Source organism: Lissotriton vulgaris, chromosome 2_1 (genome assembly GCF_964263255.1).
Source record: "Lissotriton vulgaris chromosome 2_1, aLisVul1.2, whole genome shotgun sequence".
NCBI classification, from domain to species: domain Eukaryota; kingdom Metazoa; phylum Chordata; class Amphibia; order Caudata; family Salamandridae; genus Lissotriton; species Lissotriton vulgaris.
Window position 1 is genome coordinate 2,076,931,103 of NC_141687.1, and position 22,352 is coordinate 2,076,953,454.

The window sequence follows — 22,352 nt, forward strand, 5'->3', positions numbered from 1 at the left end:
TAACCTTTGGTCCAGTGGCAGTGGACTGAAGCTGTCCAATTCTACATTGAATAGATGGTTTAAACAGTCGATTCTTCTAGCTAATGAGGTACAAAGCTAAGACCAGAATATCTGAGTTCAGGGGAGGTCTACAAAGAATATGTCAACTTTTTGGGCCTTATTTAACAGAGTGTCTGTGGAAGACATCGGTAATGCAGTCACATGGCAGTCTCCCCACACGTCTATGGATCTTATTAAAAGAAGCACACACAGAGATGTTCATGGCCAAATTCCTATAATTTACCACATTTGAAAGAATGCAACAACAGTAGAAGAGATATTACTATTTTAAATTATGTAACATCTTCTGTTGTTCCAAAAATAACATAATACGTCCCTAACAAGAATTTTATGTGACTAATTGCTAAATTATTCAAAGTGGCTCAGCTAGGTACAGAGTTTTTAATATTTAATCGGTTCATTGGAGGAGCGATAGCTAAATTTCCATAAACTTTGGGAAAAATGGTTATGGGATGCGACATGCACTCTTCTAAACATGTAAAATACCAAATATCCTTTACTCAGTGCTTAACATGAACATTTGCATCTTAAGAAGTCTTTAAAATTCACTGTGGGTAGCACTCCTAGGGTTACTTGAATGAGTAGGGTCTTCGGGGTCACAGGTCGTTGGTGGTTCTAGGTACCTTAATTGATGAACAAGATATAGCCTGTAATTGGGGCAAGTATGAACCCCCATCGCTCAAGTCTTGGCGCAGAGATGGACTGGTATACAAAATTGGAAGAATCGGTGTATACTGCCAGTGGGTGCCCGCACAAAAACAATAAGATCTGGGTTTGATGGTGGCCACACTAAGATCTGAACTGACAGACTCCTTCTGGTATTGACTGGCCTATGTTGTTTTATGTAATGAGTTACTGCACAATTGTGTTTTGTGTCTCTTGATGCATTGAGAAAAATAAAAAACACTGTTATAAAAAGAAGACTTTGGAATCAAGAAAAACTATAGACTCAAGGGTGAGAGAAAACGGGTCCACAAATTTCCCTCTATCTAAAAATCCTGTGTAAATACCAGAGACTAGTATATACGTTTTGTAATGGCTAGTTCCTTCCTTCTCCCGGTCAAGCTGTGCTCTCACTCTGCTAGATGCTGCATCTAAACTTTCGTCCTTAAAAAGTAGAGTGTTACAAGCCACAGTCGCATGCCAGGACAGGCATGCCACTGTACTATTGCCACAATATTAGCATTTAATATTTACCCACATTAGAGAGGAGCGTTTCCAAGCAGTCGGCTGCAGAAAGATTATGTATATTTTACTACCGAAAGAATGCAGTATTCGTTACTCTGACCAGATATATTTGTTGAACTTTAACAGAGCACAGTTTTTGATTTGACTGCGCACAATTTTAAATACGCTAGTCTTTATTTTGACAAATTGATATTTGCCAGCTTTCTTGCAATACATCCAGTTAAAGTTGTTTATGCACCTAATAGTCACCAGTAAACAGAAGTCATTTTTGTTCAGTGTTTGAATTTGTCTACATCTGACCCAGTGATATATGTAATAAAATACCCCTACTCACAGAAACCCGGCTATCTCAAGTAACTAACAAGATATGTGAATTTTTTAAGCTTTTGGAAACCAGACGCATTTTTTTCAATTTCAAAATATATGTTGTGTTAAGCATACTTTATACAATTTCATGTATGTTTTCCACATGTTACTATTCAATCTACAAAATTTCAGCTGGTGTATTTTACCACTATATCAAAACATACCTCAAGTCCCTCCCCGAAGTTCAAAACATACCTAAGGTTCCGCTTAACTACCTAAACCACACCTGATTTTCTATCAAGGCACAGTTAAAAAACCTTCAGACAATGCTATGGTGGTCACATTTGAACTTTAAATAGGTACTGTAGTCTAATTATGTGACAATTTCTATATAGCAGGGGAGGTTGGAATTCTACCCTCCTCAACAGTACAAGTATTTGTAGAATTGTTTTTTTTCATAGATTATAAAATCTGTATTTTACACAGAACGTATTCACAACTCTACTAAACATTCTGGGTGTTTTTTCCAGAAATCAAAAAGTGAACATAATAGGAATGTCGACTTAAAGACACTTGGCAGAAAATACTCAAAAAGTACAACAAAAATAAATACAGCCTGGGTTGCTAAAACATGTGGAAGCATCACTTTAAGAGCAAGGGGAAAAATGAAAACAACTAAATGTAACAAATCCCATCTAAGTACGCTTTCATTGGGTATGCTCCTTTAATATACAGAAAGCCCACATGAAAAAAACGGATTTATTGTGCGACTTCTTGTGATCTTTTTCTGCTTTTTGGCCTTTTCCCTCTGAAATGGTTTTGACATTCACAAAATGAAGCTGAAATAGGTTGCATTGGACTGTACACAACATGAAGGTGATAGACGTGAGCATTGTACTCTGCCCTGCCTAGTATGCATATTGTTGTTACATTTAAGATAGCACAATAAGCAGGAGCAATTCAATGCGTTTAGCGAACTACAGAACAAACAAGTTAAAAGCTATATTATGCAAAACGAGCAGATCGTTATAATACTTATTTATTTACATCCCATCGATAAAACAAGGGGGCAATTGAGAAGTGTTTTATATTCTTTTTTTCCAGGTTCTGAAACGTTTAAACATTGAGGAGGACACACTTCTGTATGTATGCACTAAACTACATAATTTCTCATGTATGCAGATGTGTCATTTCTTAATTCGGTAGTGATTGTGATCAAACTGGCCCTGAACTGCACACTGGTATGCTATGTAATATACACAACTAAATCCTGTCGCTAACTTCGAAACGTACCTTGGGGTGACTTAAGACACTTCCTGCTTAAAGACCCGAATTATTCAAATTAACATGTTAAATAAATGTCAGTATGAAAGTAAATATCTATACAAACAAATGCTTCACATCTTCTGAAAGCGATCAAACATGTCTCGCATTAATAAATCTCCAGCAGTGTGATATCCTCTCCAAAAAATGTGTTTTCAGGTGCGCACTGGGCATAACATACATATTGCAGGCAAAATACATCTTGAAAGTGCAAATCTGTTCAGACTCGAGTGAGGAATCCTAAACCGAGGCTACTTGGAATCTGTATGGTTTCTAAAGCGAGAGATGATGGGTTGAATGGGAAAGTTACAGGGAAGATGTGCTTAGCATCCATTAGCAGCTGAGGGGAGTCCCTTCTATCTCGTAAGCGCAACTGAAAAACAAGAAATTACAGGTAATTATTTCAATATGCAACTGAGAAATCTAAATTAATCATGCAAACAAGGTGAGACAGTATAGATAGAAAAACAAAAGTTCAGAGACACTAAGAAATCTTTTGAAGTTGGAAATCCATGCCTGGTTAGGTTTTCTCCTACAGTTTCTAGAGATAGTTGGCTTTCTGTGAATTCACAAAATTCCTCTTGGAAATCAGATGAAGTTTTAACTTCCTTTATTCTTACTTCTGAGATTTGTTCACTTGGTGAACAATCTTCAGGAGTAAATGTGAAAGACTTTTTGTGAAAATAATACCTTAATCTTGTAGTTCAGTACTGCAAGTTTGGTGGTGAGTGATAGGACTGTGGACTAAGGCGTTTCGCATATAAATTTACAATAAATATGCAATTCGGCTTGGTGCAAAGAGGTAGGGACAACCACCATATTCCCTAACGTGCGGTCGAAAGGCCACAAATACAGTAAAGACTAGTCCTCTGCACAAGTATACAATACAAACATTATCGCCAAAAGTGTAAATCACAATCGAATTTATTTTCAATCCACAATTGCTTTATTCTTTCTTTTTCTGTGGGTGGTGTCTGTATACATCCCAATTAGTTCCTTACGTTCCTAGCCAATACGTGTTTCATCGCTTTACCTGGGATGAACCCGCAGCTGCTCCAGGGCTAATTCCTGGTCTTTAAATTCCATTTTAATTCCAACCCGAGGTAATTTCATTTACTGGGTTCGTTCATGTAAAAATTCTTTCCAGTATAGGTGTTCCGGTGGCGTCGAGAGTCGGTGGTGCAGTTTTAGGGACAAGTACAAGGATTGCGCATTAACTGGAAGCACCTCTATATTATATAATTACACAATTGGACTGACGATATTTTTTACACAAACAAACGCAGTAAAGGAAATTACTTCAGGTTGGAATTATCATAGATCTTAAGGAATGCATAATCTTTTCTTAACTAACAAAAGGCAAGTATATTTGAGAAGATATACTTGACATATGTATATAAAATGTACATTTGAAAGTGCAACTGTGTAACTACATTGCAGTAAAGAAAATAGTTTACAACCCATTATTCCCGAACTTATTATGAACCATTTTTGAACTAACAGCTTTAAATACCATATACATTCTATAGTTACAGATATTTTTAACATGTTAATACACCTTTCATCATGCCAGAACCTTTAATGAATTAAATATATTTTATGCTACAACAAAATAAGGCATACCCGACTACAGAAAACAATGCAAGTAAAACTAATAGTATCTTACCTGTATGGTACGTATAAATGATACCAAAACTCTTTCTTCAAATTCATTTACTGGAGTATATAAATTCAAAACCTTTACAATCTGTGAAGAAAAGCATGTTTGAGTTACAGCTAAAAGTTCCGACATGCGTTTAGTATCAATAGCACAAAAATCAAAAACCTTAACAAAACACACACCTAAAAACATTGCTCCTTGTTTTACCTATTATTTACACACAACTCTGTAGTAATGGGTCTTCTACTACCTAAGTGAACAGGCTAAACCAGTGACCAATTACTGCATAACTTCAACTAAAATACTACAGGCCGATTACGATGCAATTCGGAAACTCTTCTGACCGAATCGGTCTTGGAATCGTTTTCAACCGAATCGGGTTCTGCAAGTCCGACTGACTGATTACAATGCTTTCGAACATCTTTCAGTCGGACTCGAATTTAATTCCATGGGAGCCTGTGTTCTGAACGAGAATACAGGCTCCCATTGAAAAAAAGGATGGTGAGGTCCCCATGGTGCCTGCCACACAGTGAATGGTTGCAAAGAAGTGTCCTATGGGTACCCCCGCGGGTGCCAACCGTAGTCCTATGGGTGGAGGGGGGCCTGCTACAGGCCCCCAAAGTCAGATTCCGACAGCCATTTCATGTCAGACAAACCGATCAGAACAGTTGTCAGGTTTGGACAGCCTAATCACTTGGTCGAAAACAGTGTCCCTAGAGCTGTATGATTCGGCTCCTAACGACTCGGTCTGTCTGAATGCCTATCAAAACCGATTTGAACATCCCGACCAGTTTCCTTGCATCGTAATCTGTCGTTCAGACATGTATTCAATTAGGATCGGAAACATAAGATTCTAATCGGATTCGCCGAATCCCATTCGGAGCCTTTCCGAGCACCATAGTATTCAACCCCTAAACTGTTAACTGATGTACATTGATCACACTACTGATAACGCACATTTGCCCGCAGACCTTATGGTTGCTTGTTTGTTCTCATATTGTGCCAAATTCAGCAGCAGGTTTTTTCAATTTGTCTAGCTGTCAAGAGGGAGGTTGTCGATATCATAAATATCTAATTTTACATCAGTAGGTTTGCAAGGTATTTAAAGGTGTGCGTCTACGTATGTGGAAACTGTTCCAAATCAATGGAGACTATGAAAGCAAGCTTTATCCAAAAATGTCAAGGTACTGTGTAAAATTGTGCTAATTTTTTATGAAAAGCAGGTATTAAAGAGATGCCAGTTAAACGTTGATGTATTGTAAACAAGAGAAGTCTATATACAGGTTCTGTGAATAAGAAAGTCAAGATGATTTAACAATGGAAATCGTACAAGTCTTGTGTTCCTTACCTTTGCAGGTCATATTATGCATCATGTTTATTCATGTCACTTTGGAAACACTAACTTCAAAAACATATTACACAAGGCCCAGAAAAAGATTATACTTTAGCAGACTACTTTCTCTTAATAAATATTCTTTTAGAATTTTTTTTTATCTTTCACAATTTATCAAATATCTTAGGGTGAGTCCTGTTGACCGGGAGCTCCCATAAGGTAACCCTGACATACTTGCCATCCGACTGAGGTGTAGCCCATCTAGCAAATTGACATTTATAATGTATATGCAAGAGGGGATAGAGGAGGGAGGAGATCTACAACTGTAGAGGCCTTAAAGGAGCCCACAGGTGTCAGATCAGGTGAATCCTTGGTTATTATAGCAGGTGATTTTAACACTACCTTCGAGCCAATGGACAGGGATGATAGCGACCTTGCAGTGGACGAGGACGCAGCCTGGGGCATTCCAAAATTGGAGATTGATCCAAACGTTGGACTGAGGCAGGAATACAACTGAAGATGCTTTGGTTGGAGAGAGGCCTCTGGGAAGACAACGGTAGAACCAATACTGACAGAAAAGGGACTAACACATTTAATAACGGGTTCCATACCAGCCCTATTGATTATGCCCTCATTGATTTATCCCTGTGGCACAACCTAATTGATATGGCCGTTATAGAACTGGGTGAGAGCGATCATAATCCACTCTCTGCAACTCTCACCCTTTAGTCATCGGATGTTGCTGTCCGTCCAGTTAGTTTGGTCACCACAAGAGACATAATGGCCAGTAATGACATGAGGAGACTCAAATGGTCCAAAATAATTGGTGACCTGGAGGCACTGTCCTCTATCAGCAGAGATGTTAATGAGGCGAACATTGCGCTAGAGGGCCTTTGTTATATTGATCAACCAATAGGCCTAACTACTACCATCCATGCCTCACTTTTTGATAAAGTACGGACCTATTTCCAGAAACCCTACAGCAACAAAGGTTCTATCAAACAAAAGAGCCAAACCTGGTATAATATAGAATGCAGTAGAACCCGTAAATCTCTAGGGGTAGCTATTAGAACACGTAACTTAGAGCTATTAGGGAAGCTAGGCATGCGTACAGACCTGCGCAGAACAAAGCTAAAAGAGAATGGGATGAGTAAAGGTGGCAAGAATTGAAATTAGCATGCACAAGAAGTAATCGCCAACACTTCTGGGCCATTGTAAAGTGGGGCACCGGGGCACAACCTCCACAACCGGAATATCATGTAGCCCCTGATCACTGGGTAAAACATTTCTCTCAACAGTACTCGGATGTTGAAGCAGGGATTTCTGAACCTCCATTGAGCATACCCAGTCAGACGACAAATCTGGTATTTGAATCCTCAGAAGTCATGGTAGCCCTTAATGCAATCATGGGGGTAGGGCTCCGGTATTGACAGTATTCCTGCAGATGTTTTTTACATGATAGGGAAAGGTGGAGCAGGTACATTACTCTGCTTGTAAATGGTTTGCCCCAAGGAGCCCCCATTAATGATTCGTGGAAGGGGGCAGAGATCATTTGGGTATACAAGATGGGGGACAGATCGCAGCCTGTGAATTACCGGCCATTACCCTCATCAACTCCATTAAGAAGGTGGGGGCACACCTTGCTCTAGGTAAGGTCCAGGATGACAATACCATCTTAACTCTTCAGCAGGCTGGCTTTCAGTCCCACATTAGTACTGCAGACCAAGTTTTTGTATTTCTTTTTATTTACTGGCTGACAGTGGTGCTTGGGGAAGGCCGCATATACGCGTTTTTTGTTAATTTAAAATCAGCTTTTGATCTAGTATCTTGTGGCAAACTGTGGGAGGTGTTACAGGATCTAGGTATTCCGGCTATTTTTTTTTTTACTTTCTTAGTGCATCTTCACGAGAGCAACTTTGCACATATATGTTAGGGTACACAGGGGGAAATTACGGACCCATTCCGGGATGATAAGGGAGTGTGTCAAGGGTGGGTACTAGCACACACATTGTTCTCTCTTTTTATTAATGAAGCTGCAAAATTTCTAGCCTCAAAACCCACTAACCCCCAATGTTTGCGGACGACCCCCTTATCATTTCCATGACACCCAGCGGACTTCAGCGTGCACTGGCCCCGTTTGAAGAATTCTGCACACTAGAGGGCTTAAGATCAACGCAGATAAAACAAAACTCATGATTTTTAAACAACATCGATCATTCAGGGGGAAAGTTATCATGGAGGGTGTGGCACTGTGCATTTTTATGAATTTAGGTGTCACCATGGAGAAAAGGATAAAATGCAGGACCTTAATTGAAAAAACATAGACAGCTAGCCGGTGCCTTAAGTAAAGAATGGAAAGGGGCGACCACTCGGTCCCCCCGAACGTATGGTTGGGTGCCCTGATCCTCCCGGGAAGCCATTTTGGGCGGGGGGCGTGGCTCGGCTGGTATGCCCGAAGCGGCGTAGCCGGGGCGCGCCTTTTCCCGCCCAAGAGGGGTTGTCCTAGACACCTACACCGATGACAACGCCCAGTAGGCGTCCCGGAGGAGGGTACAGGCCCTACCGCAGAAGAATAAATTGAGCAGGAATCCGAAGAAGCGTCCTCTTGTTCCTGTGCTCTGAAGTCTGCACCCACTCGTCGCTCGTGAGCCCTCGACGGAACAAGCAGCAATTTTGAGAACTTGTAATTCTTGTGTTTCTCTTTCAGTGACTTTAAAGCGAGGATCCAGGACCGTGTTGATCGACTCGGGCGGATAATCGAAACCATGTCTGGCAAGAAGGCAGGAAAGGGTTCCGAGACAGACAAAGTGCTACGCATGTTGGTGAACAGAATTGCGAGAATGGAACGGAACATCGGACAAGTCCCAGCGCTTGGTCGTGATTTGGCGGGCGTCAAGAAGCAACTGGCCGCAATGAATAAGCCTGGTAACCCGAAGAAGGTAATAGGCCCGGCATTGCCGGGAGTCGTCCCCGAGGGTAGAGGGAAACGGGTCAAGAGGAGGGCGGTTGCAGGGGAGGTTCCGGTCCCTGAGGTGCCCCTGTCATCCCTGCCATACCAGCTGATGCCCCAGTACCAACCCCGGACGCGGGTCAACCGATTCCGGTTGTGATTACGCCCGCTAACGGTGATGATATGCCTCCTGAATTGGCCACCCAGTTGGCCGCATGGCTAAATAAGAAGGCAGGGGGTGCTACGGCGCCCGGAGACACGGCCGAAGAGGCCAAATTACTAATCCAGCAGTTGCGGCAGTCGCGAGATGCCGCGAAGGCGAATCTCCCTCTTGTTTCCCCACAGGTGACACCGGAAGGACCGGCGGCTGGTCTCGAGAAAACGGCGGGAACAACGACCGTACCGGGTAAGCTCGCTTTGCCAGTGGCGGGGGAGGGCTCATTACCCTCAAGGCGGGAGAGGGTGGTTCAACATATCCCGTTGGCCACGAAAGAATTGATATGGGCAGACAAGTATGTCAATATGTTTTCGTTGTTGACTGACCATCGCGAGATGGAATATGCTAAAACACAGAAAGATTTGTGGCACCCGAGCGTGTGGCGCGCCAAGATGGCGGAGTTCAGGGTAGAGGAGACGATAACGAATTGGGCGAAGGCCTTTGCAATGTTTACTGCGATTATTGGTGAACGTAAGCCCGAGGTATTGACCGAACTGTCTTGTTATCAGGCACGTCTAATAGATTTTTATGAAATGTATGAGGGGGACGAATGGAAAGGTTACGACATGAAATTTCGTAAAGCGAAAGAGTATGATTCCTCTCTGACATGGGATTACCTCGACTAAATTTCTTGGCATAAGCAGCTCCTGCCTGGGACGGCAGGGACATCCTCGCCGGGTGGGAATGGGTCGGGAGTTTCCCGCCAAAAGCCCGCGGTGCCCTTTCGAGCGGGCACCAGTGGTGATGCCAGCCGAAAACCGGCGGGAATGGTGGAAAGCGGGGGGTCTGTTGGGGCTTCAATAGAGGCAACTGTAACAGACCGCAAGGTACATGTAGGTTCAAGCATGTGTGTGCGGGTTGTGGGAATTCCTCACACCCGGAGAGTTCATGCAGATCGAAAAACAGCGGGTCGGGAGGTAACGGGGGGTCCAAGCAAGACTGAGGTGGATCATTGTGTACAATTGCCTACTCCCGTTGATCTTATGGCTATGACTCCTTGGTTAAACAAATACCCTGATTATGTCTCTGCTGGGGTGTTGAGGAAGGGATTCTTATATGGCTTCCACATCCCGGCGGGGGATTTTCGTGGGGAACCTCTTTGTAAAAACCAGCTTTCGGCACAGCATAATCCAGGTGTGGTGGAGAGAAAAATTGCTAAAGAAGTGAGCCTAGGCCGAGTGGCTGGGCCTTTTCAGCGCCCGCCAGTGGCGGGTTTCATCTGTTCCCCATTAGGGGTGGTCCCCAAGAAGGACCCGGGTGAGTTTAGGCTGATCCATAATCTGTCTGCTCCAAGGGGTTTCTAGGTAAATGATGCTATTGACCCAGAAGTTTGTTCGGTGCGGTACGCATCATTCGATGATGCCGTCACCATGTTAAATCGCCTGGGCCCCGGGGCGCTGATGGCGAAATCAGATATCGAATCAGCGTTCCGGTTGCTCCCGGTACACCCACAGGATCAGCGCTTGCTAGGTTTTGCGTTCCAAGGGAGTTATTACATGGACAAATGCATGCCGATGGGTTGCTCCATTTCTTGTGCCTATTTTGAAAAATTCAGCTGTTTTTTAGAGTGGGCATTCATCGAGGCCACAGGGCATAGGCATGTTATGCATTATCTAGATGACTTTCTGTTCTTGGGGGCAGCCGGAGACACGAAATGTGCGCTGGCGCTACAGGACTTTTGCATCCTCATGAGGGAGTTTGGAGTGCCATTGGCACCAGGTAAGACGGTTGGACCATCTACTTCACTGGAGTTTCTGGGAATTGAGCTCGATTCTGTGGAGGGATGTTTCCGTTTGCCAGTGGGAAAGGTAGCTAAATTTAGGGCTTCCCTGGAACTTTGCCTTAGTAAGAAGAAAGTGACCCTGCACCAGTTGCAGCAAACAGTGGGTCAGCTTAACTTTGCCCTAAGAGTGATACCAATGGCCCGCCCCTTTTCACGCTCTATTGCACAAGCTATGGTTGGTCTCAAGGAAGGACACCACCGCACGAGACTGTCTGCAGAGGTTCGCCAGGATTTGCGCATTTGGTTGGCATTTCTGGCGGACTTCAACGGTCGAGTAATGTGGAACAAGCCGCCATCGTCTTCGGACGAGCTGGGTTTGTGGACTGACTCAGCGGGGAGCGTGGGATTTTGGCACCATCTTTGGTAACCGATGGTCGGCGCAAGCATGGCCGGCGTGGTGGCATTCCTGCGGTCTCACAGGTAACATAGGGTTCCTTGAGCTATTCCCTATTTTGGTTGCTCTGATGGCATGGCCGGACGAGTTCCGAGACCGCTCTGTGGTATTTTGGTCTGATAACATGACTGTTGTCGAATGCATTAACAATCAGGCAGCACGCTGCAAGTGGATCTTGAGATTGTTGAAGAAAGCTGTGCTGCTTTGCATGAGACTGAATGTACAGTTCAGGGCGAAACACGTGCCGGGTGTACTGAATCATGCGGCTGATGCACTCTCTCGTTCACATATGCAGGCGTTCAGGGGTTATCTACCTACAGCGGACCTAGCGGCGGCACCATTCCCCGAAGCACTCTGGCTAATCGGTGCCCCGGATTACAAGACCTCGTGGCAGCAAGCTTAGCCCCCAGGACGAGGAAGGCATACGAAGGAGCGTTTCGTTCCTATTGTGCATTTTTGGGTCCGACAGGGATTCAGAACTGGGGTCAGGAGGATTCCTTCTTAGGGTTCCTGGTAGCACTGCACAGAGAAGGCCGATCAGCGGCAACGGCCAATAGACACAGGGCGGCCATCTCATTCATGGCGCAAGTGCGTGGCATCAAAGACCCAACTGGTTCCTTTTTGGTGAAAAAAGCCCTTCGCGGCTGGCAGCGCCTCGAGGGTCGCAAGCAAGACGAGAGGCGCCCGATTGGCTTAGAAAGGTTGTCCCTACTCATGGAGAAACTAGTCACGACATGCTCCTCCCAATTCGAGGCATGTCTGTTCCGGGCAGCTTTCGCATTAGCGTTCCATGGGGCTATGCGGGTGAGCGAACTGGTCGCAAGGAATAAGAAAGATGTGAAGGGAGGCTTGTGCAGGGATCACATCCTAATTAGGGGTGATTCGATGGTAGTCATGATAGCTAGGTCCAAGACTGACCAGGGAGCTATGGGAAACAGTGTTGTTGTCCAGCGCATGCGAGGGTCCCCCACGTGCCCGATAATGTGTATAGAGCAATACTTGGCACTGAGGGCGGATACATGGGGGGGGGGAGTTTGCTGAGGCACATCGATGGCACCCCACTGACGAGGTTTCAGTTCCAGAGGGTGCTAGCACTGACAATCGCTGCGGCGGGCATGAACCCGTGCGATTTTGGAACCCACTCCTTTAGGATAGGGGCTGCTACTGAGGCTACAGCCAGGGGTCAGAGTGCAGAGGAAGTGAAACAGTTAGGACGATGGTCCTCGAATTGCTTCAAGAGGTATGTGCGATTGCACATGTTGTGAAGTCAAGTGACAGGCACTCACGCTTCTTGTCTTCTGTTTGATTTACAGTTTCGCGAGCATGTCATGCGGGGCGGAATTTGCAGTCGACCCAGTACCAGGGGACCAGCGGTCATGGATCACCGTCTGAGGAGAGAGTGGTTTGGGTCGTGGGCCACTCATACGTGAGGCGGGCCGGGGACGTATTCAAAGCAGGTGACGCGACTCGCGCAGCTGGGGAATACGGGTACAGAGTGGCCTTCCACGGAAGGGGCGGGCTCTGTATTGACCAATTCGAATCTTTTGTTGAGGGTCTCTTAGGGCGGCAGAGGTCACCGCCATCTGTAGTCATAGTACACCTGGGGGGCAATGACTTGGTGACACTGGGTAGACGAGTATTGCTCGAGCAAGTTTTGTCTTCCGTTAGCTGGTTGGCAAAAAGAATCCCGGGGTGCACGATTGCCTGGTCCCACATGATTCCCAGGAAGGTATGGCGGGGGGGCCTTTCAGTGTCAGCACTGAACCATTCGGTGAAGAAGGTTAATAACAAAATTGGTAGATTGTTTCGCTCTGCGCAGTTGCATAGCATTCCTCATGGATGTATTCGGGGTGATCACATGTATCTGAATGATGGGGTTCACCTGTCCCGGGAGGGGAATGTTTTACTCATAGGAGACTTCATAGCATGGCTAAGGGGTTTGAGGAGGAGTTTGGGGGGGCCGGATAGCCGGTCAACTATCCGGCCTGTGGCGGTAAGGTCATGATCGGTGAGCAGTAATTTCAAGGTCCCTAGAGGGGGGCGCCACCCACTATGGATGGGAGCGCCCGGGGGAAGGCGGCCATTGGCCCCTCCCACTGGGAGGCGGCACCCACTAAGGATGGGTCGCCTAAGGGGAGACGGCCATAGGCCCCTTCCAGGGGAGGAGGCGGCTATATGCCCCCCCTACGAATTTCCCGGGGCCCGGTTATCCGCGATGGCGGATATGATAGAGAGTGTGGAGATGGGGGGGGGGGGGGGGGGGGGGGAGTCCACACTGTCCTTCCTACAGGTACCTCACACGGGAGCTCGGACGACCTTTAAGATGGCGTCGAGCGGAAAGGGGGGCCCCCAACAAGACAAGGGAAATTAGAGTTGGCAACGAGGGTACAGTCCTCTGCGCGGCCGCCACTCACACCGTGAGGGCGAGAGTTTTTGGTAGTAGGGATCTGACACCGGTTAAGACCTTGCCGTTGGCCCTTAATGCTAGGATGTACAATTTTAATTTAGAATGTATGCATTTGCAGGATGTTCGACTCGGCTAGGAAACCTTTGTATTAGAGATTTGTTAAGGTTAGCCAAAGAACATGTCTTCATCGAAATGTAATAAATGAAAATTGTACATGATTATGAAACTTTTATTTAATGTTTTAAATTTTGTTTCATATTTTAATAAATACGGCCGGGAGGGTGACTCCCTCCCGCCTTCCAAAAGTTCAGAACTGTGTCCGACTTCCCATCCTTGGGGATTGTGCTGGGAGGGGGTGACGGGCATCCCGGCCATATGGAAAGGGGCGACCACTCGGTCCCCCCGAACGTATGGTTGGGTGCCCCGATCCTCCCGGGAAGCCATTTTGGGCGGGGGCGTGGCTCGGCTGGTATGCCCGAAGCGGCGTAGCCGGGGCGCGCCTTTTCCCGCCCAAGAGGGGTTGTCCTAGACACCTACACCGATGACCACGCCCAGTAGGCGTCCCGGAGGAGGGTACACGCCCTCCCGCAGAAGAATAAATTTAGCAGGAATTCCGAAGAAGCGTCCTCTTGTTCCTGTGCTCTGAAGGCTGCACCCACTCGTCGCTCGTGAGCCCTCGACGGAACAAGCAGCAATTTTGACCCACCCACCAGCCCCTTATGGCAATGTTTGTTTTGTAATAAAGATTTGCTGAGTTAACCCCCTTTTTTCCTTTGTAGACAAGTAAAGGAATGTTTTAGTTGAGGATATGACTTCTGTCTGTAGAATACTGTTTTTCTTTTAGGAGTGAACAGTCTTGATGCAATTGAGTATGCAGAATGTCTTCCTTCCTTAGTAGGTAAACAACTGTCGTATTTATTTTTGGTCGGGCGGTAAGGTCATGATCGGTGAGCAGTAATTTCAAGCTCCCTAGAGGGGGGCGCCACCCACTATGGATGGGAGCGCCCGGGGGAGGCGGCCATTGGCCCCTCCCACTGGGAGGCGGCACCCACTAAGGATGGGTCGCCTAAGGGGAGACGACCATAGGCCCCTTCCAGGGGAGGAGGCGGCTATATGCCCCCCCTACGAATTTCCCGGGGCCCGGTTATCCGCGACGGCGGATATGATAGAGAGTGTGGGGATGGGGGGGGGGGGGGGGGGGGGGTCCACGCTGTCCTTCCTACAGGTACCTCACACGGGAGCTCGGACGACCTTTAAGATGGCGTCGAGCGGAAAGGTGGGCCCCCAACAAGACAAGGGAAATTAGAGTTGGCAACGAGGGTACAGTCCTCTGCGCGGCCGCCACTCACACCGTGAGGGCGAGAGTTTTTGGTAGTAGGGATCTGACACCAGTTAAGACCTTGCCGTTGGCCCTTAATGCTAGGATGTACAATTTTTATTTAGAATGTATGCATTTGCAGGATGTTAGACTCGGCTAGGAAACCTTTGTATTAGAGATTTGTTAAGGTTAGCCAAAGAACATGTCTTCATCGAAATGTAATAAATGAAAATTGTACATGATTATGAAACTTTTATTTAATGTTTTAAATTTTGTTTCATATTTTAATAAATACGGCCGGGAGGGTGACTCCCTCCCGCCTTTCAAAAGTTCAGAACTGTGTCCGACTTCCCATCCTTGGGGATTGTGTTGGGAGGGGGTGACGGGCATCCCGGCCATATTTAGGTTGTCCCTGACCAAACCAGTTTGCCCAGTAATACAGACATACAATGCCAAGGTAGCTATCTCAGTTCTGTATAGCTCAGAATTATGGGGGTACGGATATCTAACATAGCTGACTAGCACTGAAAATAAATTTTTTCGGGTGATTTCTAGCCTCCCCAAAAGTACTCCTTCACTTCCACAGCTTAGTGATATGGGAAGGTAACCCCTAGTAGATATAGCAAGGCTTCGTCCCCTCTTATATTGCAGTTGAATCTTGGTCACACCTGAGTCAACTACCGTTGCTAATGGACTTAGGGATGTCATAGCTGCTGATCGCAACCATAAGATAGATAAGGTGGCTGAACGATATCAAGGGGGCACTGGCCTCAATGGGTTTGATTAACTTACGGGAGAGTCCTAGCAATCAAAAGTCTGTGTCTAAAGCTGTGCTAAAAAGCAAATGTTTGGACATGGTGGGACAAAATACCAGCAGGCTGAGTGACAGCACAACCCTGACTCGGAGGTTCCTGTTCGCAAAACCTCGCCCCCACCTTGAGCCATACTGGGATACCATCTCCAAACCCCTGGACCTGAAACTCTATTTTCAATTTAGAGTTGGCTCTTTGCACTTAAAATCCTTTACTTCTAAGTGGTCAGCTTCGGGAGATAACAAGTGCCCTCATTGTGCTGAACAAATAGAAACCTACCCCATGTTCTCTTTGTGTAAGAACTTGGGCACTAGGCAAAGCAGTGAAGCTTTAAGAATCCTGAGGACTGATCCCTCGTTTCACTATGCTGTTCCCCTAGCCAAATTTTTTAAGTGGGTTTGGTGTATTAGAATAAAAAGTGTATTAACATCGAATAACTATGCACATTTGCTACCAGATTTCGCTCCTATTGCTGCATTAATTTGATCTTAAAGGGTATCATCAATTGAATCTCATTATGTGAACATGTTAACTAGTTGCTGTTTATACTGTGCCAGTAATATTTTAACATTTTATCACATTCATCTATGAATGAGTTTTATTGGATGTCTGATTTTATAGCTCAATACTTTTATTGGCTATTTATTAATTATTCATTCTGCATTGTAGGGTTTGTTTTGTGATTCCTACATTTTGTGTGCTGCTACTTAATATATCACATATTAAGACTACCACTGTATTCAGAGTATGTTATGTGATTCAAGGAGGTATTAATGACGTGATCCCTTCTCTGGATGAAATGTCTAATGGTTGGCTCACTTGTATATATTGCTACAGTTTGCGTTGTAAGATTTATCAATTTGCTAAATTACAAAAGCTTTGTTGAATGTGCTTTTATGACATCAAATGTTGAAATAAAGCTTTCTGAAGTGAAGTGAAGAGAGTCTTGCTGACATGCAGCTAAAAGTCTAGAACACACCAGAGTGATAGACTGCCTATCTCTCTGGTGTGTTATAGGCTTTTAGCTGCATGTCAGCAGGACTTACCCTAAAATATTTGATAAATTATGAAAGATTAAAAAAAAAATCTAAAAGATTATTTATTTAGACACTAACATGGTTAGGTCATAAATGTATGAAATACATTCATCAATCATGGACATTTTGAGCAAGTTGATGATTACACTTGGGCCACATTCTTTGCTGTTTTAACATTAAAGAAAGATATCTCGTTCTGCTTATCACATATCTTTAATTGTGGTCTAAAAATAAATGATATGGGGTCCCGCTTTTTCCTGCTTCTTGCTTCACCGCGCTAGTCCAGGGGAGGAATCCAGCGCCCAGCCTGCCCTGCCTCCCTGTTTGACACCCATCCAATGCATCACTGCTACAGTGCCTGGAGGCGCTTTAAAAACAGAGAGGGTTCCCGCAGCGTGGGACGTTCGCGGGAGAAGCCCGAGCCAAGGGCAGGCCCGCCTATGACCGTCAGGGCCAGGAAGAGACAGGACAGGCCACAATGTGCCAAGATAATAGAAAAAATAGTCAATAAACAACTTATGGCTTTTTTAGAAACGGAAAATGTACTCCACCCTACACAATCAGGTTTTAGACCTGGCTATTCCACGGAATCAGCTGTTCTATATTCCACGGAATGCATTCGCAAGATGGTGGACGAGGGTGAGACAGCAGCGTTGGTCATGTTAGACTTAAGCGCAGCTTTTGATACTGTGCTACATGCCACGCTGCTGTCCCGACTTTCGGATATAGGAGTGAAGGACCATGCACTGGCTTGGTTCAAGTCTTTCCTCACCAAAAGATCATTTCAGATACATTGCCCACCCTTTAAATCATCTTCTCGTGACGTGAGCTATGGGGTTCCACAGGGCTCTAGTTTGAGCCCCACCTTATTCAACATCTATATGGAGTCCCTGGCTCGCGTCGTAGAGAACTTTGGGGTGGGCATTGTTAGCTACGCTGACGACACCCAGCTTATGTTTAAGCTCACTCCAGATAGCGAGAAATTTGCCACCAATTTCTCTGGCTGCATGGCTGCTGTCGCCACCTGGATGGACAACAACTGCCTCCGTTTAAATGGAGACAAAACGGAGGTGTTGGTGGTAGGGAACAAAACTTCAATATGGTCCCAGGCATGGTGGCCTACAGCTCTGGGCGACTTCCCCCGCCCTGTAGAGAAGGTCAAAAATCTAGGGATTATGATTGACTCGGATTTCTCGGGAAAATCCCAAGTCAGCAAAATAATAGGTAAGTGCATTGGCACGCTAAAAATCCTGCGAAAAATCATTGATCTCATCCCTACTGAAGCCAGAAAAACAATTGTACATGCGCTCATAACACCCCACTTGGACTACGGAAACGTTCTCCTATTAGGTCTGAACCAAAAGCAGCTACACCAGCTTCAATGCATTCAAAATGCAGCCGCCCGCATGGTACTGGGTCTTCCAAAGCGGCCTTGTCCAAACTTCACTGGCTCCCTGTGAGGGAAAGAATTAGATTTAAAAGCCTTTGCTATGCCCATAAGATTGCCCACAACAAAGGGACTACATATCTAAGAAACCTTCTTACTATCCATCGTCCGATCAGAGACCTTAGATCTTCGGGAATGACACAATTCAAACTTCCCCGTATCCACAGAGCGAAAATGGGTGGTCGTTCCTTTCGCTACCTTGGAGTAAAACACTGGAATGCCCTCCCAGTTTATTTGCGAATGGAACCTTCAGAAACTCTTCTCAGAGCCAAACTAAATACTCACCTCTTCCCCCAATAATACTTTTCTGTTCCTCTTCCGTCCTTTTTCCTCTGTGAGTTTTGTAGGCAGTCAGCGCGGGGATACACAGTTTGTGCAGCCATGCGCTTTATAAATGTTTTTATTATTATTATTATTATTATTACAGGGCCATACCCCTTGGTTTTCGAAACCGCTAAAGCCCCATAGTCAGCTGGCCAATGGCGACATCATGGAAATCAGGGGGAGGCAAGCCCAAAACACCAAAGACTCTGGTGAGTTCAACACTCGATGGTTATTTACTTAGGGCATCAAAGGCGATAGAAAAGGAAATTGAAACAGCAGAAAAAAGGTTATCAGTTTCAGGGGGATTTGTGAGAGACAACACACAAGGGGAAACAGGTTATGTTGATATAATTGAGACTGCTATTAACAGCGAATCCTGCAACATATCCCTTATGGACCCAGAGTCAATATATGGACATGAGATCCCGGAGCAGTTGGTTGTCGTGTCACCTGCTCAATCAAAAAGTAAAATGCAGACTATAAAAAAGAAGAAGAGTAAACATATGGATCCACCTCGCTCTATACACACTAGATCTAAGAAAAGGACACTAGGCCCAGTATCAGTCATTGATGAAGCGATCCAGGCTTCAATTACCGTCTCTGATGTAACAAATAACACAGAGCTTCCCCTCTCCAATCTTGCAGAGACAATAACACTCTGTATTGAGTAATCGTTGACGAGAAGCCTACGTCCATTCATTTTGAGACTGGAAAAACTAGAGACAAATATAGAATTGTTGTTAAACTGTGTTGAGGGAAATAAGACAGGAAAAAAAGTGGAGGGGGAGTGGCAAGCTGGGGCTGGGAGGAGATTTGGTGAGGAGGTAGGCTCATCCATACAGCTTGGTGAACCGGAAGGGGGGACAGGAGTAAGGGATAAAAATAGGCGATCACCGGAACGGCTTACTGATACCCCCGTTAGAGTAGAAATTGAACCAGCAGTGAGGGAAATCCTAGAAATTGAAACTAGAATAGACAGTTCAACAAGGGAAAGGAGAAAACATTTAAATTCGGTCATTACAAGAGAGAGTGGGTTTATCACTACAACTCCAGGGAAATCCCCAACACCTCATGCAAGAACTGGTATGGTTGAAAGAGAGGATAAAATCACACTGCATCTCCCACCGGAATGTTCCCCGTATGTAGCAGTTTTAAACTTCTTTTAAATGCGGCTCTCAGCAGATAAGTTGCCTTCCTTTGTTACCTTATCTTTCTTTACAGGTATTATGTGGCTTTCTTTACTGATATTATTTGGTGATTTGGGCTATTGTTCCCTCCCTCCTCTTTCCCATCTACCTCCATACGGATTTCCAATCTATGGAAATCCCCTTTCCCTCCTTCCCTTTGTTCTACCTTTAGACCTAGGTTGATTAATGTTTACACTGTTTGATATATGTATTTAACCTTTTTCCTAACGGTTTTCTTTCCACAGCAACACGTAAGTATTTGCCGTTTTTTTAAATCGTTTTTCACTTTTCATTATCGTTAACAAGTTATTACTTTTTACCTTCAAGGTTCCTTCTTTCAGGTTATGCCCCCGACGTCTCCCCACTCATTTGATGTCCTTGCGTGTTAAATTGCCTTAATTTTGACTTTCCTTGCCGTCTAACGATCGCGCTCCAAGCACGAGTACAGGATGAATGTTATTAGAGGAAAGGGCCTCGTGGGCAACAGCGTTGTGTAAATGCGTTGCCTAGCACCTTTCCTCTCCCCCTAGAGATGAGCATTATTACTATTACTGGCGCGTGATGCCAGTTTCCATGGACACTAGAGACGGAGCTGATCGCGAGCGATTTTGAGTTTGTTACTTGACCTTTGCGATCAGCTGTGCCTCGTTTGAAACGCAAGTCTTCATTTTAAAGCTTTAATTTAGAATTTATTTTGGATTATTTAGTCCTCTGGACAATATATATTAAAAAAAAACCTTAATTGATTTAAGCTACGCCTCTTCCTTCTGTACAATATATAAAAAAAAGGCATTAATTGATTTGACTCCCATTTTTAAATACTCATGTCTGAGTCTGATTATGAGGGTGCTTCTGCCCCTACTCCCAATATTGAAAGTGAACATTTAAAAAAAGTATTAAACGATGAAGTGCAATCCTGCCTGCGTAATACTTTGAAGAAGGTGATGTCTTCTAAAAGGTCTATCTCTTCTGATGAGGATGAGTTTAATGAAGGTCTTTATATTGACCATCTGAGGGTAAAAGATAAAAAAAAGTAAAAAATATTGAACACTTGACCCCTAAGAGCACTGTGGGAGGTCCTCGCACCTCACAATATCTGGAGGTCCTTGCACCTCAAAACATCTTGATGTCCTTCGCGGCACGAATCATCATGGTGTCCATCGCGGCACGACTTATTACGGTGTCCCTCGCAACACAAGATACCCTGGTGTCCATAGCGGCACACAAAATCGAAGTGCTCATGACCTTATGCTTGAGAATGATCTCAGAGATGATAATTCCTCTGACACACCCGACGAATATGTGCTTGATTTAAATGATAACTACGATGAAGAGCTTTTTAACCCTCCAGAACCTTCTTCTACTCTAAAAGATACCATTCTTGACCCTCTCGGGGAGGTAATGTTTTCTCCCCTCAAACTTAAACACCCTAGGAGTTCTAAATGGTGGCCTCACGAACACGTGGCGAAATTCATTAACAAATGGTTGAGATTTCCTCTTGGGCGCAACACTCGCAATATTCTGCGGGCTGAGTGCTCAAGACCTTCCATTGATGAAAAAGTTTGCCAAACTCCTGATTTGGACCCTGAATTGATAAAATTCCTTTTAAAACTTGGACGGGATCCTCGCAAAGGCATGGAGAGATCCCTCAAGGGATGTCAGGACGGCGTCCTGGATGTCCTAGGTCCTTTGGCTAGAATTATCGACGCATTGGAGGAGAGCCAACTCAATGGTACTCCCCATAATACTGACCTAATCAGAGGCTGGAGCCAGAGGGCTTTAATTCTCCTTGGGAACGGCAATGCCAGCTTGAATGCTGAGAGACGTAGAGTTGTGCTAACCAAGATAAATCCTAAAATTTCTGCCATGGCTGACAAGGAGACCTCTCAAAATCCTAAAGGTCTACTGTTTGGTGAAGATCTCATAAAAACTCTCGGCAAGTACGTCTCTACCTTTACAGCTTTGGATAAAGCCCAACAGAACATCCGTAAGGTTTTTAATAACAACCTTTTTGCTCGGGCCGGAAGAAGGGGCCTCTCTTCCGGCCGGTTTAACCAAAGCCCTCCTCAAGATCAAGAGGTTTCGGAAGAGGCTTTCAGCAACTCAACAACTCACAGTTCTTTCCCCAGAGAGGAAGAGGCATGCGTTCAAGAGGATTTAGATCACGCAGTCAATCCTCCACCGACGTCACAACAAGTGAGTACTCTTACCCCTCCTTCCCCTCTTTCTTTCCCCTCAGAGGTGGGAGAGAGACTCAGGTTCTTTCTTCAGAACTGGAGAAAGATCACTCAGGATCCTTGGGTCTTGAACACCGTCAGAGGTTTCAAAATAGACTTCACAGAAATTCCCACTCAGTCCTTTCTTCCCAAAAATTTCCAGATCTCCTCAGAACAACAGGAAAATATTGAGAAAGAGATCTCTTCCATGCTCAGGAAAGGTGCGATCTTAGAAGTCTTCCTAGAGGAACTCAGGTTCATAAGCACCCTTTTCCTCGTAGAGAAAAAAGACAAAGGGTGGAGACCCGTTATAAACTTAAAACATCTCAACAAATTTTTGGTGTTCAGACACTTCAAAGGGGGATCTTCTTTTGAAAGGAGATTGGCTAG

The 22,352-nt window shown here is 45.0% G+C and overlaps 1 protein-coding gene across 5 annotated transcripts in view; it reads right to left on the reverse strand.

Annotated features, from left to right (window-relative positions):
• Positions 1–2,259: 2,259 nt before the first annotated feature.
• Positions 2,260–22,352, reverse strand: part of MYO5A (myosin VA) — a 712,580-nt gene continuing 692,487 nt past the window's right edge. For all 5 annotated transcript variants that reach the window (XM_086958311.1, XM_086958310.1, XM_086958309.1 and 2 more), the window contains 2 exons: positions 4,544–4,624; positions 2,260–3,250 (listed from right to left, as the gene is read on the reverse strand). In XM_086958311.1, coding sequence (XP_086814437.1) covers positions 3,098–3,250; positions 4,544–4,624 — 234 coding nt within the window. In that variant the 3' untranslated portion in view covers positions 2,260–3,097. The remainder of the gene's footprint in view (positions 3,251–4,543; positions 4,625–22,352) is intronic.